General features: G+C 39.4%; 2 protein-coding genes across 10 annotated transcripts in view; one reads left to right on the forward strand and one right to left on the reverse strand.

Moving 5' to 3' along the window:
• The window catches only part of trip12 (thyroid hormone receptor interactor 12), a 134232-nt gene extending 111939 nt beyond the window's left edge, over positions 1-22293 (reverse strand). Inside the window, exons 1-3 of one of the 8 annotated variants that reach the window (XM_059994095.1) lie at positions 22151-22276; positions 20490-20536; positions 19404-19479 (exon numbers count right to left, since the gene is read on the reverse strand). The gene's annotated coding sequence lies outside the window, so the exon portion shown is untranslated. Of the gene's footprint in view, positions 1-19403; positions 19480-20489; positions 20537-21337; positions 21558-22092; positions 22127-22150 lie in introns of those variants that run through there. The other 7 variants (XM_059994033.1, XM_059994051.1, XM_059994041.1 and 4 more) reach the window with 7 other exon arrangements.
• Positions 22294-22378: 85 nt separating this feature from the next.
• Positions 22379-24094, forward strand: part of LOC132407514 (F-box only protein 36-like) — a 65114-nt gene continuing 63398 nt past the window's right edge. For both annotated transcript variants that reach the window (XR_009516500.1, XM_059994180.1), the window contains exon 1: positions 22379-22871. Coding sequence is in view for 1 of the 2 variants with exons in the window: in XM_059994180.1 (XP_059850163.1) it covers positions 22776-22871 (96 nt within the window). In the remaining variant the exon portion in view is untranslated. The remainder of the gene's footprint in view (positions 22872-24094) is intronic.

Here is a 24094-nt window from a genome sequence, read left to right on the forward strand (position 1 = left end):
GCAACCAGGAAAATGGCTTGGCAGATACATGCATCATCTGACATGCTCTTCTGGAAAAAGGACCTGGCATTAAATAGCAGTCTTCTCAAGCATAATGTTGTTTAAATACAGTGATTCTCAGGCTGTGTTCTTTAGCGAGGAAGAGAGCTTTAAGATAGGGTAAAGGAGAGGGTAGAAATGACTCAGCATGTGCACTGGCTTGAAATGTGATGACTGGCTTAGAAGTGTGATGTTGGCAGAAAGAAGGCTGCTAATTGCAAGTATTCCCTGTCAAGTTTCTAAATAACATAATGTTGTCTTTGAAGATAAAGCATGCCTGGGCAGCTCAACTGATCATGAAGTACGTCCTGTGCCACATGGGAAGTCATAGACCATTCATGACTTGGACAATATCCGTTAGGAATTCTCAAGCTCCGGCTGCTTACATCCCAGTTTTCAAAGTTGAAGAGCAAAGTTCAAAGTTAATTTCAGAGTTATAGGGGAATACAGCACAGAAGGCCTTATGGGTCATTTAGTCCATACCAAAGCCATTTAAACTGCACTGGGGCCATAGCCCTCTATACCCCTACTATGTAAGTACCTATTCAAACTTCTCTTAAATGTTAAAATTGAAGTCACATGCACCACTTGTGGGGTAGTTCATTCCACATTCACAACCCACTGAGTGAAGAAATTTCCCCTCATGTTCCCCCTTAAACTTTCAACTTTCCAGCCTTAACCAATGACTTCTGGCTGTAGTCCCACCCAACCTGTGGAAATAGCCTGCTCACATTTACTCTATCAATACCCCTCAATTTTGTATACCTCTATCAAACCTCCTCGTAATGTTCTAAAGAATTATGGCCTAACCTATTCAATCTTTTCTTATAGGAGGTCCTCCAGACAGAGCAACATCCTGGCAAATTTTCTCTGCACTCTTTCAACTTTATTTACATCTTTCCTGTAGGAAGGAAACTAAAACTGCACACAATACTCCAAATTACTCATCAATATCTTGTACAACTCCAATTTCCTGTACAGTTGGCCTTCCTTATCCACAGGTTCCACCAACTGCAGATCGGGGAAACCCAGAAGTTGTCTCCAACATTTGTTGTTTGAGCATGTACAAACTTTTTTTTTCTTGTTATTATTCCCTAAACAATGCAGTATAACAACTATTTACACAGGATTTACATTGTATTAGGTATTATAAGTAATCTAGAGATGATTTCAAGTATACGGGAGGACGTGCATAGGTTACAGCGGATCAAGATTTTAAAAAAACGGAAGTTCTCTTACTAAGTCGGAACAGGTACATCCAGTATTTAGTGTCAGTTAGTCAAATATTTGTCTCAGTATATAGTATATATTTTACCTTTCTATGAATATAAAACACTTAAGAAACATATGTATTTCAATAATTAAACCACTGCATTGCTTAGTACTAATTGTAGCTTTCATCTGGGCAGGGCCTTTCACATGCTCCATTATTCTCACTTTATCCTTTAAAATTGTTCCAATCATTGACCGACTGTAGCCTAATGCTTTTCCAATGACCGATAGCATTTCACTTCTTTCCAATCGCTTTATTATTTCCACTTTATTTTCAATCATGATTATTTTCATGAACAGAAACACTGTGGATTCAGAGCTCCGCCGGGTCCTGAAGTTCACCAAACTGAGACAGGTTAAATAAGGGACTTGAGCATCCGTGTTTTTTGGTATCCACCAGGGTGGAGGTGGGGGGGGGGGGGGGGGGGTCCCAGAACCAATCCCCCTTGGATAAGGAGGGCCGACTGGTTCATGAAGGCCAATATGCCAAAAGCTTTCTCTATGACCCTATCTACCTGTGATGCCACTCAAGGAATTATGGACCTGCATTCCCAGATCTCTTTGTTCTACCACATTCCTCAGTGCCCGACTGTTCAAAATGCAAGACCCCCAAAGCGCAACACCTCACACTTGTCTACAATAAATTCCATCTCCCATTTTTCAGCCCATTTTTCCAGCTGATGTAGATCCCTCTGCAAGCCATGTCCACTACACTCCCAATCTTGGTGTCAACTGCAAATTGCTGATCCAGTTAAACACATTATCATCCAGATCTCTGATGTAGATAACAAGCAACAACAGACCCAGCAGCAACCCCTGCGGCATACCACTCATCAGAGGCCTCCAGTCAAAAGCAACCATCTACTCCTGGCTTCTCCCACAAAGCCAATGTCTAATCCAATTTACTACCTCATCTTGAAGGTTAAAAGTTGAATGCCAGGCAAACCAGGAGGAGCAAGTGGGCAATCCAAGAGTCCTGTGTTAATTTCATTAAGATTATCCCTGGCAGCGAGGAGTCTGGCTCTGAAAGTGGCTCAGTTGCATTGTGTGAGGGCAGGTGGAAGGAAAGGTGAGAGGAAAATAGGACATTCAATAGGGGAAGAGGCATATGTTTCTGTGGCAGTAGGCTAGACTCCAAAGCCTTGCACTGATGCTTGAGTCACAGACACCATAAGGGAGCAGAATTCCACCATCAAGAGCTGCACTTAATATCAGTGAATGTATACAATCTACAACCAGAAATGCTTACTCTTATGCAGACATCCTCCAAACAGAAATACCCCAAACAGTGAATGACAAAAAAAGACGCAAGAACCCCAAAGCACCCTGCAACGCACAAGCAGCATTAAACCCCCCCCCAAATTATTCTAACATCAGCATTACCACTCACCACACAAACAACAGCAAAGCCCCCCAAAGAGACCGTGGTTTACAGTCCATCACAAGCTAACTGTTCACTCCCAATATTCTGACATCTCACAGGCTGTCTAACAAGGGAGATACAGATACTGCTCCTTCCACAGTGAAAGAGGAAACAATATGCACTATTTTGATGTTACAGTCAGTCTGAAGCATCTGCTCCATCATTCCATATATATTCTAGTTTTCTCAAAATTAAAGCTGGCGCTGTATTTACCTTCCTTACTACCGAGTCAGCCTACAAGTTCACCTTTACGAAATACTGTACTATTACTCCTAAGTCCCTTTGCATCCCCGATTTCTGAATTTGATCTGTTAACAAAATAGTCAACCTTTATTCCTTTTACCAAAGTAGATGACTGGAGCTCCCAGAGGGAATATGTAGAATCAGAAGTTGTGGTCCACATTGGTACTAATAGCATGCGTAGGATGAGATCCTACCAGTCGATTTCAGGAGCCAGGTAGATTTAAAAAGCAACTTTTTGAAAGCTAATAAGCTCAAAACTATTTGCAGTATCACCTGACAAATACAGAAATTAGAGATTAGAGTCTGAACATGGTAACACCAGAAATGAAACTTAACTGATGAGACAAATGAATTACAAGTGTAATGCCTTGGTTAGGATTTCTACTACTGTGCTGCAGGTTATTTCATTTCAGGAGTTTTCAGCAAAAACAGTGTGTCCTGCAGTAGAATATTTCGATTTCAGCTAGTGAAACGACATCATGTTGCTCAACTTAGAGATGTTGGATCAGGATGGTGGGATTGGGAGCAAGTTCCAGAGAGCAGGGCAGAGTTAGTTTTGTGACAGACAGTAGTCCAGTTTGGGGCCTTTTGGCCAGAGCTGCAGAGTGGAATAGAAGGGAAGATGCTGCAAAATGCTATGGGAAGGAGAGCCTCACTGTACAAACTGCTTTGTGCCAATAAATGCCTGCAAAGAGGAAGGGCCAATACTCCAGAGAGCAAGTGAGCCAGTTGTTCGAGATGGGCTTCAAAGGAAGTTTGGAATGTGGCATACGCCTTTCACACAGACTGTGGGTCCAGCATACGAGTAAAAGAGGATTCCAGTATCAGCTCCAACATTTGTGTGCAATTTGGACTGGTTTAACTGCATTGTGCCCTTTTATTTTCTTTCTTCTTAACTTTGTGAAAGTTGAAATTTGTAAATTTTTCTGCTGTGTACGATCTGTTATTTCTTGCCAGTCGACAATTTACACATCATTCACTCAAATTCAGGTTTCTTTAATCAGAACATCACTATGTTCCTGTTCGGTTCAAACCCAAATCATACAGACCCTTGATACATATAGTTTATGAAAGCTGGCCTTCGCACTGCTGAGTCACTAGGCTGTTGGCAGAGCTAGCTAACCAAGTTTGTATACACACCAGGCGAGGGTTACACTTAAAATTTAAGGAGAATTGACTGCACATTGCCAGCAATTGGTCTGTTTTCTCAGGAACAGAAATAGTGGAGATAATTAAAATATATAAACATGAGGACCTAAGAACAAAAAGCATAGACATTTGTCGCCAAGGGGATAATAAACAAATAATGTGGCACAGATTTAAAATTACCAGGATAATAGATGAAAAATCTTTTCAGTCAGGATTGCAAGGTCAGAAATTCACTGCTTTAAAGGGCAGTTGAGTATCACATTTGGGATTGTATTTGGATGGTTACTTGTAGACTTGCAGGACTCCAGATAAAGTCTACAGATGTGCCCCATTGATCACCTGAATCAATTTTTTTATGATTCCATGAAAGAAATCAGTTGATTCCTCCAAGTCATGCATTCAAAGGATTATTTTGTTCACACCAATGGCAGCAGGGTTCACCAAGTTGTGAATGATTTAATCACCTAAATGAAGCTTTCTGCAAGATAAAGCTTAATAAATACCAAATACATGGCATGGTAGTGTAATGGTCAGCACAAAGCTTCAGAGACCTGGATTCAATTACCACCATTGCCTTTAACGACTTTGTATATTCTCCCCATGATGACGTGGGTTTCCTGCGGACACATGGGTTTCCCTGCAAAGTCAAGAGAAGTACTGGTTGGTAGGTTAATTTGTCATTTTAAATTGTCCCATGATTAGGCGAGGGTTAAATCTGGGATTAGCTGGGCAACATGGCTTAACGAGCTGGAAGGGCCTATTCTGTGCTGTAGGTCAATAAATAAACTTAGAGCAAATTTACTATTGCTTACTTGTAGTTAGGAATTCACGTGCATTTGACGTTGGCATTTGGTATCATGAAATATAAGCAGACTTGGCTTTCTGAAATAATTCAGATGCAGCATAATTATTTCCAAGCCTTAAAAATGCCAACTTCTCAAAAATGATTACTATAACTTCACATCAAGTGTACATGAGGTTAAATTGATCTTCTTCAATAGGGCCCTGGCAAAGATATTTAAAATGTCCTTAACCACAGGGTGAGGTGCCAGAGGACTGGAGGATAGCTAATGTTGTTCAAGAAAGGCTCAAAGAATAAACCAGGAATTTACAGGCTGGTAAGCCTGATATCAATAGTGGGTAAATTATTGGAAGGTATTCAAGTGGACAGAACATACAAGTATTTGGGTAGACAGCCTGCCTGGCTTTGTGTATGGTAACTCATGTCTAATGAATCGTGACGTTTCTGAGGTTATCGGGAAAGTGGATTACAAAAAGGCCATGCACATCGTTAATGGCCTTGCTAAAGTTAAAGCCTATTATTGACAAAGTCCCCCATATAGGCTGATCAAGAAAGTTCAATCATTTGGCCTTCAGGATGAAGTAAACTGGATTCAAAATTAGCTTAGCAAAAGAAACCAGAGTAGTAGTAAATAGTTGTCTCTGACTGGAATTGTCTCTATAACTAGTGGTGCACTGCAGGGATCGGCGTTAGGTCCATTGTTTTGACATGTATATCAACAATCTGGATGGTAACATGGGGTAGTAAAGTAGATTAGCATCTTTGTGGATGACACCAAGATTGAAAGGAGACTATTAAAACTTGCAGTGGGATCTAAACCAGCTGGAAAAGTGGTGTTGCACTCTGAGGTCAAAGCAGGGTAAAACTTACAACAGTGAATAGCAGAATATTTAGGAGTGCAGTAGAAATAGAAATCTGGGAACAAATCCTTGCAAAGTGGCATCACAATTAGATAGGGTCAGTTCGGAAGCTATGTTGAAGTTATAGGATGTTGGTGAGGCCTAATTTACACAAGGTACAGGAGCAGAATTAGGCCATTTGGCATAGTCTGCTCCACCATTTCATCATAACTGATCCATTTCCCTCCCAGCCCCAATCTCCTGCTTTCACCCATATCCCTTCATGACTAATCAGGAATCCATCAACCTCTTCCTTGAATACACCCAATGATTTGGCTTCCATAGCCACCTGTGGCAATGAATTTCACAGATTCATCTGTCTTGCTAAAGAATTCCTCATCTGTTCCAAAAGGTCACCCCTCTATTCTTAGGCTCTCCTCCCACCATAGGAAACATCCTCTCCACATCCACTCATTTGAGGCCTTTCAACATTCAAGAGGTTTCAATGGGGTCTTCTGTTCCAGTGAGTACAGGCTATCAAACGTCTATCATATGCATCATTTTTATTCTGGAATCATTTTATGCACCTCCTTTGAGCCCTCTCCAATGTCAGCTCATCCTTTTCAACAAGGGGCCCCAAAACCTCATACTCTAAATGAGGCCTCACCCATGCTTTAGGAAGCCTCAAAATTACATTGTTGCTTTTATATTCCAGTCCTCTTAAAATGAATGCTAACATTGCATTTGCCTTCCATTCCAACTCAAGCTGCAAATCAACCTTTAGAGAATCCTGCACGAGGTCTCCCAAGCCTCTCTCCCCCTTAGATTTTTGAATTTTCTTTCCATCTGGAAGTCTACCCTCTCATTTCTTCTACCAAACTGCATAACCATACACTTCCTGACACTGTATTACATTTGCCACTTCTTCACCCATTCTCCTAATCTGTACAAATCCTCCTGTAGCCCCACCCCCCAACTTCCTCAAAACTACCTACTCCACCCATCTTCATTTCATCCACAATCCTGGCCATAAAACCATCAATTCTATCATCCAAATCATTGACATAATGTAAAAAGCAGTCCCAACAGACCCCTGTGGATCACTCGTCACCAGCAGCCAACCAGAAAAGACTCCCTTCATTCCCACTCTTTGCCTCCTGCCAATTAGCCAAAGCTCTATCCATGCCAGTACCTTTCCTATAATACTTAACTTGTTAAGCAGCCTCATGTGTGGCACCTTGTCAAAGACCTTCTAAAAATCCAAGTACACAAATTTCACCAATACTTAGTCTATCTTGCTTTTACTACCGATAGTGTAGTAAAAGCAAGATATGAATGACAAGTCTGTGCTGTCGTGCTCTATGTCTGATTTTTGACTATGTAAAATCCTGCAACACCAGCAAGAACACAAGCTCCATGTCATAGCCGTGAGACATTGTTATGGCACACAGAATATTGTTCACCCAGCTGTAAGAAGCATGTCATTAAACAGCCATGGACATAGAAAAGTTTGAGGAGATTACCAGGACTGAAGAATTTGAGTTACAAGAGGAAGCTGGAAAGGCTAGCACTTATTGCCCTGGAGAGTTGGGTGCTGAGGGATGTTCTTCAAAATGGTTTATAAAATGAGGGAGAAAAATCAGATAAATAGTCACAATCTTTTATCCAGAATGAGTCAATCCAAAACTAGGGTACATAGATTTAAAGTCAGAAGGGGAAAGAAAATTAAAGGGATCCAAGGGGCAACTTTTTCCACAGATGCTGCACATATGGAATGAGCTGATAAGAGTGGAGGTGGCAAGTATATTACGACATTTAAAGATATCTAGACAGGAACATCAATAAGTTTTGGAGGGATAACAAATACAGACAAATGGAATAGCTGAGTTTGGCAAGTTGGTTAGCATGCAATGCATTGAGTCAAAGAGTGTTTTCTAAATTCAGCTCTAATTCTATGCAGGTTCATAATTTTATGGATCACTAATCAATAAGCTGAACAATACTCAACTTATGCCCTGCAGTCTGATACCATCATTGTATACATGCATGGTTTTAAATCATGCTGACATTGGGAGATGAGGTCCTCAATGGATACCAAACCATAGCCTTGCTCCTGCAAAGTACTGAGGCCTCACCATTGTCAAAAACCTGAAGAACTTTTTTTTTAAATAAAAGCCTGATAGATTTAAACAGTTGAAATGAAAATAATTTGAAAATCAAAATGCTTCATTCTGTGCACTCCAAGTAAATGTAATTTACTTATAATTTGATTCACAAGCAAACCCTATCTGTGGCGTAGCAATCAAATGCCAGTGCCCAGCCTCCAGCTCACAGTATTTGTGCCAAAGTCCAAAGACTGGTTCTGCATGAACTTTTGGCAAAGTAGTGAGATCTTGATAAATAGAACATTGTCACAAACATATGGTGCATGATGCACTAGTACACTTTAGAAAGCAGGAATGATGCTGAAAAGTAACAATTAGGTATCACCCATGACCATCTTTACTTCAGATGGATTGCACAACTTTGATTGGACACCCTTTCTTTTCTAACAATATATCAGATAGGGAAGTATCTGTCATTCCAACTGCTTAGCTTTACTTGTTGAAACAAAGTACAAGATAAACAAAGGATCAATGAATAATCCAACCCTAAAAAATACAAAGCATAAGCCAGGTAATAGATTTGTAATTGCTTACAAACCTAGTGTAGACATTCTACTATTTTTGCCTAATTATTACAGCATACAGAAATTCTACTCACCATTGCTGCTCTACACCTAGTAGGCATTGGGACAGTATTCTGTTATTTATCAAGCTTATTAGTCACATCATTCATTAGCTCTGCATTTTCAACGCAAAAAAATTAAAGGTGCTTAATGTCACTTCATTATCGACTCATCATACAGTAGAAGTCCAATTTCAGTCCCACTGTATCTCATCCTTCAAAGTCAAAACTTATTCAAGAATAATACATAACTAAAAAGTTAAAGGACTGCAGGGCAAGTCATCTTTGAGAACAAGCCAAATAAAACAGATCAAATGGAGAGCAAGTATTTTTAAGTCTGCCTGAATACTTTTGAACCAAGGAAATGTGTAAAATTTTTATTGATATTCAAGTCCAAGTATGTATAAACAAGGAAACCAAACCAGATCTATAATATCACATGTTATTTGCTGTGCCACATTTTTATACAACTCGGTACACAATGGCATTTTTCTGAACCACAAAATGATCCAGTCATGACTCAATTATGTTTACTTTATTTCAAAGTTCCAGGAAGGAGGTGCAGGTACATCTGGACTACAAATCCCAGACCAGGTTACAGCATCCTCCCGCAGGGTGTGAAATTAATGAATACCCTGCCACCAGAGGTCTCATCACTTGGACAGCAAGTTGTTTACTGTACTGTTTATCTGTGCTGCACACTTAATACATTTTAAATTTAATTTTATTAGCTTACTCATGGTATTATTTTGGTTTATGTGCTGTATGAGATGTATGTATTGTAGGAACACCATGGTCCGCACTTAGTTGCACATGTCATCAGATGACAAGCATACTGTTCATCTTTAACCCAGTAAGCTTTACCTTTAATGAAACATCTCCATACTACCATCTTCTCAAAACAGACTTTCTACTCATCCTGGCCTCCTCAATCAAACATGTCCCCACCAGCACTAACACTTACAATCCATATTCCTTTGCAAGTACATAGGAACCTTAACTTCCTCAAGTCTCAAACATTTTTCCCCCACAGGCAATTCAATTGCACTATTTTTAACTCAATGTGCTGTCCTTGTTTCTCAATATATTCTCTACAATGAGGATAACAAAAGTACATTCACGATGGGCCACATCTTAAGTTTCTCTAGTTGATTAGCTACTTGCCTTGTGTCAGTTCCTTTGTTCCATTTACAAGTGGCTAAGCAGTTCTACTGCCTTATACAAATAAGCCAATGGCACCACTCTTGTTGGGCCAGGGTGTGGGGGGCAGGGCAAAGAGAGGCAGAGAGCACGAACACAAGGGAATAAAGAACAATCACGTGATGAGGCATCTATCTGGTGATAGAGATAGGAAATGTGGGAGAGGAAGTCAGCAACTTTAAATTCCTCAGGTCTATATCAGCTGACATTTCTCACCCAGAATATAAACGCCATCACAAGGAATGTGCACCAGTGTCTTTGCTTTCTTTGGACATCAAGGAGGTTCAGCTAGTCATCAAAACCTTCAAAAACCTCTGGAAATGGACCCTTGAAAGTATCCTAACTGGTTGCATCATAGTCTGGTATGGCAATACAAATACACAGAAAAGCAAGAAGTTGCAGAGTGTATTGGACTCTACTCAATATACCACAGGCAGATTCCACTGTCCCATCAGTAGTATCTACACGGCATACAAGAAAACAGAAGCACAGAAGTTGAGCAGGTCTGCAAGTGTGATTGAAACAGAAGCTTTCGACTCTCACTCCCGACTATCCTGCTGGCAAATGCACATTCTCTAAAAAAATAAAACTGAAGACTTCAGAGCAAGATTGCAGAACTAGAAGGATGTTGGAAAATCTGAACACCTGGCTGTACTTCTACTCCTAGCATTTAGGCAGTCTAAAGACCACAGCTCCAGTGGTGAGGACCAAGTATGGTCAAAAGAGGCAGATGAGTGCTTACAGGACTGCTTTGAGTCTGTGGACTCGACAATATTCAGCAATTCATCTTCAAATCTGAATGAATACACCACAGTTGTCACCAACTTCATTAAGACATGCGTGTGCCTTCGAAAACACACCAGAAATACACAAACCAAAATCTGTAGATGAACGAGGAGATTTGTACTCTGCAGAGGGCTAGACCAGTGGCATTTAAGACCAATGAACAGAAACCATACCAGAACTAAGTTGACCAGGTACAACCTAGAGAAGGCTATTTAAAGGGTGAAAAAAAAACACCAATTTAAGTTAGACAGAGTCCAATGCAAGTCAGCTCTGGCAGGGTTTGCAAGCTATTATTTCCTACAAGACAAAACTTGTCATCAGGAATGGCTGTAATGTTTCATTCCTAGACAAGCTCAATGCTTTTTAAATATAGTAAAAGAGAGAATAAAACTACACCTCTGCAAATTCCTGCAGCATCTGGTCACCCTGTGATCTGTCTCAGATGCAAACTTCAGAATATCTTTCAACTGGATGAACCCTCGTAAGACATCAGGCCCTGGTGGTGGACCTGGTAGGGCATTGAAAACCAGTGCCAACCAACTGCCAGAAGTGTTCAAGGACATCTTCAGTCTCCCACTGGTTCAACTGGAAGTTCCTACTTGCTTCAAAAGGGCCACAATCATATTAGTGCTCAAGAGCAGGGGCAAGCTGCCCCAATGACTATTGCCCAGTTGCACTCACATCTACTGTGGCAACGTGCTTTGAGGAGTGTGTCACGGCCAGGATCAATTCCTGCCCAAGGATATGGACCTGCTGCAATTTGCCTATCACCACCATAAGTCTACAGCAGATGCAATCTCACTGCTCTTCACTCAGCCTTGGATCACCTGGACAACAGCTGCTATTTATTGAATACTGAGCTGTAGTCAACACAATTATACCCTCAATTCTAATCACCAAGCTCCCAAACCTGGATCTCTACCTTCCTCTGAAACTGGATCCTCAACTTCCTCTCTGGGAGACCATATCCAGTGTGGATCAAAAATAACACCTCCTCTTCGCTGACTATCAACACTGGCTCAGCTCAAGGATATGCACTTAGCCTACTGGCTCTACTCTCTACACACAAGGATTAAATACCATCAAAAATCTGCTTCTGGTAGAACTTCACATGGCGATGAGGGGTACAGGAGCGAGATAAATCAGCTGGTTGAGTGATGTTGTAACAACGTGGGGACATCTCTAAACCTCTATCCTGGTCTCAACATATTGCTGCAATTACAAAGACACAACTACATTTCATTAGGAGTTTGAGGAGATTTGGCATGTCATCAAAGACACTTACAAATTTCTACAAGTGGAGCATTCTAACTAGTTGTATTGTCATCTGCTACAGAGGGACTACTACTCAACCAGCTGCATTATGAGCACAAACCTCCTCTGCATCAAGGACACCTTTAAAAGGCAATGCCTCAACAAGACAGCATCCATTATTAAGGGATGCATCACAAAGACATGCAGTCTTCTCTTTGCTGCAATCAAGGTGTTGATACAGCAGCCTGAAGACACACTCAACATTTCAGGAATAGCTTCTCCTCCTCCCTCTGATTTCTGAATGGACAATGAACTCATGAATACAGGCAGTCCCCAGGTTACATACGAGTTCCGTTCCTGAGTCCGTCTAAGTTGAATTTGTTTGTATGTAAGTCGGAACAAGTACATCTGGTATTATTTAGAATCACTTAGTCAAACGTTTGTCTTAGTATATATTTAACCTTTCTATGCATATAAAACACCTAAGAAACGTATGTATTCCAATAATTAAACCACTGCGTTGCTTAGTAATAATTGTAGCTTTCATTGGGGCAGGGCATTTCATATGCTCCATTATTCTCACTTTATCCATTATCCTTTAAAATTGTTCCCAACGTTGACCAACTGTAGCCTAACGCTTTTCCAATGACTGATGGTGTTTCACCTCTTTCCAAAAGCTTTATTATTTCCACTTTATTTTCAATCGCGATTGCTTCCCATCAATGGAACAGAAACACTGTGGGCAGCGGGTCCCGAGATGCGCCAGCTCCCAAGGTCCGCTGGGTCCCAAGGACTACCGCACCGAATTCCCTGGGTCCTAATCTCCACCACACTGAGACAGGCGACAAGTGGGGGCTGTGCTGGGTTTCGGTATTTGATCCTCCACAACATTCTGCGTGGAAATTTAAACTGGAGGTGGCAGTGTTTTTTTTAAATGAGGTTGAGTTGCGAGCTCGACATCAACCCGGCACAGATGGTATGGGCAACATGAGTGAATCTGCAGATGCTGGAAATAAATAAAAACACAAAATGCTGGCAGAACTCAGCAGGCCAGACAGCATCAATGGGAGGAGGTAGTGATGACGTTTCAGCCCGGGGGGGGGGGGGGGGGGGGGGGGAAGAGAGGAGAGAGAAGAGGGGTCAGGTTGAATCTTAAGCCAAATACAAAGTTAAACAGTGTCCAGTGTCAACAGCAACGACTTAAAATGGTGGACAGCATCGCGATCTGACTTAAAATGGCAGACGGCGTTCTCCTTCCTCGGTTCATAAGTACAAGTTGTCCGTAAGTCAGACATTCATAACTCGGGGTCTACCTGTACTACCTTTTTCGTTCTATTTGCATTACTTAATTTTTTTAATATACATTTCCCATTGTAACTTTTAATGTAAGTTTTAATTGCAAGTTTTAATGCATTACAATGCAATGCTGCCATAAGACAGCAAATTTCACAATTAAACCCGATTCTCAAGAAAGCAAAATCCAAAAATCCCCACCATCTTGGCACAGCTACCATCAGACAGGAGGTACAGAAGCCTGGTCCCAACACCACTATGTTAAAAGAATAGCCTCTTTTCAGCCATTTGATTCTTGAACCAAATAGAACCACCCCAATCACTACAGTTTCACAACATGATGACCTTATGAATGTTGCTTATATACTATGTGCTCACGAACTGCTGCAAGTTCACTGCACTTTTACATAGATGTGCACAGGCCAATTTGACTGACTTTATTCTATGGCATTTCAATGCATTCAATGTTTTCTGACAAAGCAGTTTACCACCTTCACATTGCAGCAACAACACTTCAGATAACTATTTTATTCCTTTAAATTTCTCTTGGTAGTTTCCTTTCTTGCCATATCCTAATCTACTTTCCATTCTGCACCATCATATCTTCCAGCATTTCACCTTTCCTGCTTTCTGATCTATAGCATCTCCCCTTCAACCACTCAAATTGTGCTCGTCCACCCCCATTCCTGCTCATCCAGGTGCTGGTGAAGGTTAAGTGACCTGAAAGTTCACCAATTTCACTGTACAGGTGCTGGTTGAATATTTTCCCCAGATCTTCAAGTCTAAACTTACAATAGTTTGCCTCTGAAAAAGACATTTTGAAGATGATACAATGCACTATAACAGAAAGATTTAAAAGTTTAGCAATAGTAAAAATCATAACTGGATAGCTCAGATGGGATAGCAAAGAGAATAAAAACAAAATGTGATGAACAAAAATCACACGAGCCACATACAAACATAGCATGCATCACTTAGTACCTGCGTGATTTTTTTTTTAAAAATGCAGTTGTTGGAAAGCTCAACTAAAAACAGCAAGTGCAGGAAACACTCAGATCAAACTCAAACTAGTTATCATTTCAGGTTGAGGACTACACTGTTTCCACCATTTGTTCCTTTGATCTCCTGGTACCTGCTATATGCTATCTAGTGGTTCTTCATAAAGAAATTTGACAAAGATGTGAAAAAAATGCCTTCTGCTAAAAACATCTGCTTAACAATCAGGTTAAACTGAAAATATTTCCCAATAAGTAGAGCATGTGCCAAAAATCCACTGCCAAATTCGTCAAACAATACTTCACACAATTTGTGCACATCATTCCAAACTAAGTTGCATTGCAAACTAAACACAAGCCTCGTCTACAATTACATCCATCATTGAGGACCCTCACCACCCAGGACAAGTCCTCTTCTCATTATTTCCATTAAAACCTGTGTTTGCTTTTTTGGAGCTGATAAATTAGCTTGATTTCCATGCAGATGCTTAATCATGACTATGGGCTTGCAGATCAACAAATGCATGGATTTTTTTTTAAAACAAAGATTCAGTTTCATAATTTTAAAACTTCTTCCACAGTATCTGAACGGATTTCAAATTCTAATGTAAAGCAGCAACTATTCAGTTAAGTAGTGCCAATGAACAGTTAAAAGTTGGGTTTACTGCAAATATTGACCATGAAGCAATGAAACCAGGCAAGCTTCAAAATATATACACTAACTTCCAATGTACTGACAGCTTTCCTTCACTTGCCTCCACTATTTCCACAATTGCCAAACCCATCCCCTTGAATATCCTTTTCAAAATATTACATCCCCACATCTTTCCACGGGCATGCCAAAAAACTGATAATGTACGTAACCAGATATATTAAAAAAAATTGTAAAATATTCAGATCACCACTGCCTCCAGCAGCAAGCATACCATGGACATTCAGCATGCATTTAGCCAGAACACAAGTTTCATTTCCCCCATACATAACGTGTAATTTTCTTCCCCCTAAACTCTCAAGTTTAGTTAAATACAGGAGTACCAGATTATGAATAATATCTGAAATGAAGCTCAGTGTTTAATTTAAGCACAAAGCTGAATCTCTTGCTACACAAAGTCCAGAATCAAACTACAACACTTATAAACTCCAGTACAGTAAACAATTTGAACAAATTCTTTGCTAGATTCCCCACTGAATTCTTAATACACTATCAGGAAAATGAGTTTTAGTCTCAGATTTGAAGTAGCAGAAATTTAACTTTAATTGTAAGGGTTAAATTATCATGGGTACGATTTCAAAGGTACTATCTCCAGATATTTCATCATGTGCTAGCTACTAACTAGATCATAAAGGGAAGTTATGGGGTTAAAATCTGATCTCAACACATACTCAGGTCACTGGATACTTCTGTTCAATTAAGACAAGAAAGAATATAGCCTTTATAAATTAAACAATTAGACCCATGCACAATATATCAATTAATTTAATCTTTCAATTGGTCAACTGTGATCTGTGTGACTAATATTTAAAAATGTTAGTCATACAGGTCACTGTTACCTTCTGAAAGTTTACATGCAGTTTTAGAAAATTATTAAAACTCAAATTACCAGCAGCTTCTGTACTAGTTAATTGGCAACAAATATTTCCATGTTCAAAGTCCTTTATTGCTACAAGACAACCACTCGGCAAAAGCAGTATGTGAATTTGTTTACTGCATACTGTTCAACGAGCTGTATATGAAGGGTTAATTATGTTTAGAACATCTCAGTTGACCAGGTAGATAAATAATCTTATAAACAAGATTTAAATCTTCAGGAGCACTATTTAGCAGTTACAATTTTCATTCTTTGAATTTACTGCCCATCCTTAGTTGCCTTGATATAATTGTTTGGCTTTCAAAAAGATTGCTAATATATATGGCAGTCCTTTAAATCCATACCAGTTCGCTGAAAGACCAGTCTTTTCTTCTCCTACACCCAAATATTGATCCAATTTCTCTAAGCCATGGTTGAATTTTCCTCCACTATTTATTAAATTTAATTTGTATTAACTTTAAATGGCAGTAGTAGTTTGATACTACTGATAGAATTACAGAACGGCAGCAGTCATTAAGCCCAAATGGCTTACATTGGTGAGGACACCTGTGCAGGATAGGAGTCACATTTGAACTATCTGGGCAAAAGACATCAGGGTTCAACTAAATCCAACAGCTTCAAAGCCATATTTTCAAATGTTAGTTTTGCATCGCCACTCCTTTCACCCAAAGCAATTCCATTTGTCCTTACCAGTATCAATCCATACAAGGGAAACCCATTTTAAATACTCCATATAAAAGCATCATCCTGACATTTTCAAAAAGGATACCTAAATAAAGAATTTTTTTCTCTCAACTTCATTGTGGTAACTATGATTAAACCAGTCAAAAGTTGAATTACTATTAATACCATCAAGGAGTGTCATGTATTCTTCACATACCATTTGCATGAAAAAGGACAAAGAACCACATTCTGTGATACACTGTATTTGGCCATTTAGCCCAATTATTCCATGTACACCTCATGTTTTGCACTATTCAACTAATGCATTCCTCAAGTGTTTAACCACCCTTCCCTGAACGCATTGGATTCAACTGCCTCCTGTAATAGCAAGTTCCATATTCTCAGTTCCATAGTTTTTTTGTAAATTTGCAATAGGCTATTTTTGATGGTCATTAGTTCTGCCCTTCCTCCAGATGTTCCCACCCCTTTTCTGCCATGGACCCTTACCATTAATCAAGAGGTCAATAGACCCCAAGCTGGGACCCCTGCTCTCAGAGAAAGCTGTTTATATATTTAGTTTTCCTTCAGACAATTCTATACAAGTGCAAAAACAAAACTTGATTATATTTTTCTAACAATATCATCCTTGTACTTTTTTTTTTGAGTACGCATTCTCCAGTACTTTCATAACCCTTCCATACAGGCTAGAGAACAATGTCCATTCCTCCAAATATATCAAAACAAAGTACGTTACAACCTATCAATTCCATGTGCCAATAAACCCTAATGCATGGTTTTCTTTTAAAAATTGGCCACAAAGCAGTTTTGCTACTTTGTCCAGTACATTAAGATGCCAATTCCTTTGATATCCTACCACACATTTCTATGACCTTTTTCAGATAAGTGACACATTTCCTACCAAAACACCTCATACCAAAAGCTTTCAATAATCTGACCATTAAAATTTATTTAATGCATCCTTGCCATCTGTTGCAATCCTTTTTAATACTAGCTATTTCCCACATCCAGGCATTTTTGTGCCATTTGATCAGCTGAATTACATTCTTCAGTCCAAAGCTGTTATCTCTAATGCAAATTGCAAAGTATGGGCCTCAAATGATCCTTTTCCTAGTTGATGCTTTTCTGAATAGCTCTCCTCAACACTGTGCCTTAAGTCAGCTTGCAATATATACATTTTATAAAATATATATTTTATATATTCAATACATTTCTAAGTTTTTGGAAAATAGAAATTTCATTTACTGCATTATCCATATACTGTCTGCAAAGCATACAAGGTTGATTAACCAAGGCTTTCCATTTTGAAATCTTTGCTGGCCAGATTATACTTGTAAACACCTTTTCCATTAATCAATTCCATTCATATTCTGGTACATATATTAAACTGACAGATCAAGTTTCCTCAACTGGGTCTTTCTCATTTCCTACATATGTCACTTTAGTTTTTCCATAGTCCTTTTGTAACATAGCGCAACTTATTACTATGCTTTATCTTCCTTCCTCCAAATTCTTTTAACACACATGGATGCAATTATACAAACTAACAAAATCCCCTAGTATTATTACCAAATATTTCATTGCATTTTATATGCTATTTCTAATTTCAGCATATGATGCCATGCTCATTATGAAATTTTCCTTGATAGGTACTGCTTATGAAACAAGCAATACTTCAGCAAAATATTAAAACCATTGGCAGTTTTTCAAGTTTACATTCGAGGCATTTCAATTAATGCCTTCAATCTTTATAGTTGGTACATCTAGCCAGTATAGTTTTCCCCATGACCTCTAATGCCTTCAATTTTCCCTAGTTTCCACAATGCTACACTCAAATGCTATGCTAATATCAAAATCTATTCCTCTCATTACCTTCTTTCAACAATTAACCCAAGTACCAAACTTTCTAAAAAAAAAAGGTAGATTGGAAAACACTTAGAATAAAAAGCAGTTTGCAAAATATTTGATGGGCTTCCCTTATTCATGTCAATTATATAATTAGAAGTTGCAAATTCAAGCCATAACCAAGTTTTACTGACATTTTACACCAGTATACATCTGATGAATCGCTGCATTAACTTGTTTCTTCATTCAGACAGATGATTCCTCAGTATTTTCTCAAAATTGATCAGAAGATTTTTTTGGGACATCAATTTCACTGTAATTTATGCAGATTCTTGCTATTTGTAAAATACCACATTGCCCTAAAACTAAATTGTGCTTCAAAACAAATTAATTTAATTAGCAATTGTTTGCCTAGATGTGCAGGGGCAAAAGGGACTACAATTAGCTATGTTTTGTACAAATTCTAATTAGCCAGTGGCCACATTTTATAAAATTAAACTCGTCAATACAGCATTTAGAAATTTTAGAAATGATTCTGTTCAGATTCAAAATACGTCACTCAGTAAACCTCCAAAGTTCTGAATGAGTCTATTATCATTTCAATCCTAAACAATCTTAGTTTCTCATCCATAATCACTTGCCACAGCTGTTATCTGCAGTGTAAGCAATTTTCAGGTTTTGATAGGCAATGACAGAAATGTCTTAAAACAATGAACTTAAATTACAATATATTTCAGAAACACAAGATTAATGGATACCAAACGACCTCAGTCTTCCTTTATATATGGATTCCATATATCCACAAATTCTAGACCAGAAGAGCTTTCAGCAAAAGACAACCTGTCTGATGTTAACTCAGATTATGAATTTTAATGAAAGATTATGCCAGCATTTTTAACAAAATTAGAGGATTATGCATTTTTAAAATCATATTCCACCCAAAATTCCCTCAAGCATAGGCCAATTAACATCAATTCTATTTTACTTGGGTGGAGGTAGCAGCTAATTTAGACTTCCATAACCCCAAATTAACAATATTGGTAAATAAGATGCCATTTGCAACAATCATGTTTACTCTTTCATTTATGCTTTAAAGCACTGTTGGGGTTCAGATTTTTCACCCATTACTACCGAGTTAGAAAGGTGGACAAATTAAGCTCATTAAACAGTTTCTTTCTTGAATGATAAAATTCCCAGAATTCAACATTAAAAAGTAATGTATCTGCTTCCAGGCCATGAAGACAAATCTTAGCCCTGTTTACTTACAAATTGTGCAAGGACATCAGTGCCAGATTATATAACCCTCAATGCACCCTGAGCAGGAACATCACGTGAAACTGACCTGTAAGCACAGGAAAAAAAAAGTTGCAGCCATTTTAAACTTTTCAGTCTGGAATAAGATGAGAATGGAAAAAATGTACATGTTCTCCTTACCAAAAACTGAACACGTTTTAACTTCTGTAAATAAATCTAACAACTCACATCTACTGCCCTTTTAGATAAAAAGTCAGTTTATCTCAAAATATTAAATTACACAAGGAACTACATTTCCCACCTTATAATTAAAAACACCTGTAAAAAGAATTTTTCAGATAACCATGATCAAAGTAAGGATTTTATTATTCATCTTTGTGGTTAACATTTCAACTTGGTATTAAATTATCAATGCAATTTTAATTTCATACAAGATATTGCACCATAAAGGACAAGAAATGCAGAATAAACCACCTTAATCGCTTGCACATCAAGATTGTAAGTAGCACAGTAGTGTAGTGGTTAGCACAACCCTTTACAGTACCAGTGACCTGGGTTCAATTCCTGCCGCTGTTTGTAAAGAATCTGTACGTTCCCCATTCGACCATGTGGGATTCCTCTGGGTGCTCCAGTTTCCTCCCACAGTCCAAAGACATATCGATTGGTAGGTTAATTGGTCATTGTAAATTGCCCTGTGATTAGACTAGGGGTAAAACAGGGGCTGCTTGGCGGCACAGCTTTAGGCTTACTCCACGCTATATATCAATAAATAAAAACTTTCACACCTATGCTATGAGGGAACATCTCTACTTGTACTGGGAATTATCAATTACTTCAGAATATGATAGAATAAAACCCCTATTCCTTCGAACAATGAGACACAAGCTTCAACATTAGGTGCTAACAGTTGCTTGTTAATAATACAAAATCAACAGACAAGTAAATTTACAAAATAAGTTTATATTCCCCCTCCCAGTACCAAAGCTTTTAAAACAAATACTTTACTACTACCCCAACCCAACATACAAGAAGATTTAAACATGGAACTGAAAGGAAAGTCAGATCAAACTTAGTCATGATATACTTAATGAAAAATACCTTCGATAACATTCCTCTGGATTCAAGATAGTAAGGTACCAAAAAATCTACAAAAAAAAATGTATGGAAAAACAATTTACTTTGAGGTGGAGGAAAAATTTATTTTAAAACTAATGTATCCTAGGTCAAGACAAATGCCTTAATGTCTGACTATTAGCTTTAATTCCCCCAATTTGCTGTCAATTGCATAATAAACCAGTAGCAGGAAGTACAGTACATCTCCATAACAAAAAGTTTATCTTTCTTGAAATAACTTACTTAATTTGTGGATAAAATACGAGGGATTGAACATTTAGTGCAAATTCGAGAGCAAAGGCTTTCTCTCTCGGAAAATACTTTATTACCCGTGGCAAAACTCGCAGACTTCCCTAGACTGAATTAAACTCACTTGTTCAACAAAATGTAAGAAAATGAAAGCGTTGCAGTTTGAACAAACGTTGATGAAACCGCACCGAACTTTTGATACTCTACATAAAAGCTCTGATAAACAATCTAAACATATTACAGCTTTTGTTGAAATGAAGACAAACAGGCTTATTCGTAAATGCGCTAGCCGTTCCTGTTTACTTTTGCGGCCTACATGTACAACTACTGCACCGCCATGGGAGAAACGAAATGGTTAACTTATTGTCATCGATAAATATCGCAGGAAAGCACCACCACTATTCTTCGCTGTAAATGTACAAGTTGCTTTTCTAAGTATATCTTTAACCCATGAAGACAAAATTAGTAGACGCAGAATGGGGTCATTGTTGTCCTCCAATCTGGGCCATGGAAAATATTACTAATCAGGCCTAGACAACAGGTCTTTTATTTCACAGCGTTCGTGATGATTATAAGCGGCCTACCTCGCAGTGGGGTTTAAGCCCAACAATCAGCAGGGAGTGGGTTGAAGCAGCTATAGTTACTGTCAGGTTCGAGCTTAGCTGCCTCTATTCCTTAATCATAAAGGCATTTTTTTTAAGACTATGGGGAAGGGGGAAGACAGTGGGGTGTCAGCGTCCAGGCCTGTGTTTCAGCATCAATCCCCGCTGTCGAAGTTACAGCTGTCGCCGGATGTGTGAACGTCAAACAGCAAGTGCTGCTGGGAAGGAAAGGGAGGGGGGCGGGAGAAAGAGGAAATTATTAAAATAAACTTCCTCTACCGCCCCTCTCTTGGCTTTCCCTCCTCCCCAAAACAAACAATGAAAGTCATCAAGAAAATACTTAGGACATAACAAAAAAAAAGCCTTCAAGAAAATAACAACTTCAAGAAGATGGCTCTTCTGTTCCTGGGACTCTCTGGGCAAGGCTCAGCCACAGGCCTCTCCCCCTATGATCCTCGCCATAAACAGGAAAGAGAACGAGAAGCCAAAAATGTGCTCACTCATTTTCCGAGGGCGAAACAAATCAACACTCTGGCATACAACAGTAAAGAAAACTGACATACTTAGCCCTGCCACCGCCGGCATTCAACCGTTTAAGCAACGTTTAGAAGCAGTGGTTCGGGCAGGAAGATCTTGCCTGGAAAGAGAGAGAAGGCTGAGGAATTCATACTTAGTGCCAGGAGGGGAACTCCGGACTGTTTTGCTGTAATGATAAAGGATTCACAATATCTTTTTACCTCTCTCTCTCCCTTTTTCTCTTTTTTTTTTGCAGCTGTTGGAAATAAATATTATTACCTAGTTGTTTCCAATTCTACAGCCTGCCACCAGCTTGCCCTCGCTCAGCCAGTGCCTGCACTAAACTCTCGGGTCGGGCACCGCGGCGACTCCACTGGGCCAGTCGGCCCGCCCGCTCACCCTCCTGTATCCCTCCCCGCCGCCGGGCCTCCTTCCCGTTGTCTCCAGAGGGAGGAGGCGTCACTCATTCCCCGGCCCTCCAAAGAAAAATAATACAAAACCCGCCTTCTTTATTCTCTCGGCTTCCTCTCCCCTGCTTGCCAGCTCTGAATCAAGACTCTGAGAGAAAATATACTCATGTGATCCTCCATATTAACCATTAATTAACTCCCCTCGCTCTTCCACCTGAAGGGGTATCATTGCGCGGGGTCATGACCCCCCCACGTCCTGGGGTACCGGTCGTCACAGTGACCGATTGACGTTGGTACTCACTCACGTCGCTTTTTTTTAAAAAAAAAGGGAATTTTAAATCGGTCCTGCCGAACGTTTCTCTACAAAAAGCGAAAAAATGCGCCCCCAAGGTCTGACGAATTTGCACTGCGTGAGCCCGGAGTAAAGTAAAACTAGTCGCCGCCGCTCTTGTTTACATTCGACGCCGTTGCTCTGGCAATAAGAAGCGTCCAAGATGGCCTCTCTATTGCAAGGCACGATCTTTGAAATCAGCTCACAAGCTCCACCGCCCAGTAAGGACTACTATCAGCTTTTGGTCACCAACTCATCGGTGAGTATGTTAGTCGAGGTGCATTGAATTAATCAAATGACTGTAACTTATTGCGTCAACCTGGTGCAATAGAGCAAATTTGGGGGCGATGTGAACTTTCTCAACCCCCAAATCCTGGTATTTTGCTGAATCAGTTTTTTCATTGATTTCATCGTTTTATATTAGCAAGAAACGCTTTCCAGCATTAATTACGCCCCAAGTTAAAATGTATTTCAACGATGTTATTTCTTCTGAGAGGTCTAGCGAAGTTCAACGTAGGACAAATGGTACCGAACATGAACGGGCTCTTTGGCCCACGTGTTGAACTGAGTAAACGCGTTCGGTAAACACCTAATTTAACGAATCATTCTGCCTACATAATATCCACTCACCACTCTCCGCTTAAAAACAAAACTCGCCCTGCACATTTCCATAGAACTTGTCGCCTCTCGCCTAAATGCATGACCTCTAATTTTAAACATTACAACGTTCAGGAAAAAGAAACCAGATGTTTACTCTAAATTTAAGGTATCCTGCAGATGCTAGAAATCTTGAGCAACGCACACACACAAAATGCTAGAGAAACTCAGTTAGTCAGACATCTGTGGAGAGGGATAAGCAACCTTTGGGTAGAGACTCTTCTTCAGGAATAGTTGTCCATCTATGCTTCTAATACATCTCCCTCAACCTCCGCCACTCTAGAGAAAACAATCCAAGTTTGCCCATTTCTCTAATCCAGGCAGTATTCTGGTAAGCTAGATCTGCATGCTATCCAAACCCTCCACATTCCTCCAATTCCAAATTCTAGGTGACCAGAAATGAACCAGCTGAACCAAATTTTTAAAATCGGCAACGTAACTTCCTGTCTCTTGAGCTCAATCCTGGACTAATAAAGGAAAGTGTGCCTTATGCCTTTGTTACTAACCCATCAACTTGTGCAGTCACATGAAGTTATCGACTAAGATCCCAAGACGTCTTTGTACATCAGCACTGTTAGCGGCCTTACTATGTATATGTACTGTTCCTTTACATTTGATCTCCCAAAGTGCAACACCTCAGAATTGGCTGGCTTCAACTCCATCTACCATTTCTCCACCCACATCTGCAACTGATATCTATCACGCTATATATTCTTCGACAGTTTTCTTTGCTATCCACAACACAACCAATCTTCATATTGTCTGCAAACTTACCGACCCACCTATCTACATTTTCATTCTAGTTATTTAGAGTTATAGAGCATT

Source organism: Hypanus sabinus, chromosome 2 (genome assembly GCF_030144855.1).
Source record: "Hypanus sabinus isolate sHypSab1 chromosome 2, sHypSab1.hap1, whole genome shotgun sequence".
In the NCBI taxonomy this organism is placed as follows: Eukaryota; Metazoa; Chordata; class Chondrichthyes; order Myliobatiformes; family Dasyatidae; genus Hypanus; species Hypanus sabinus.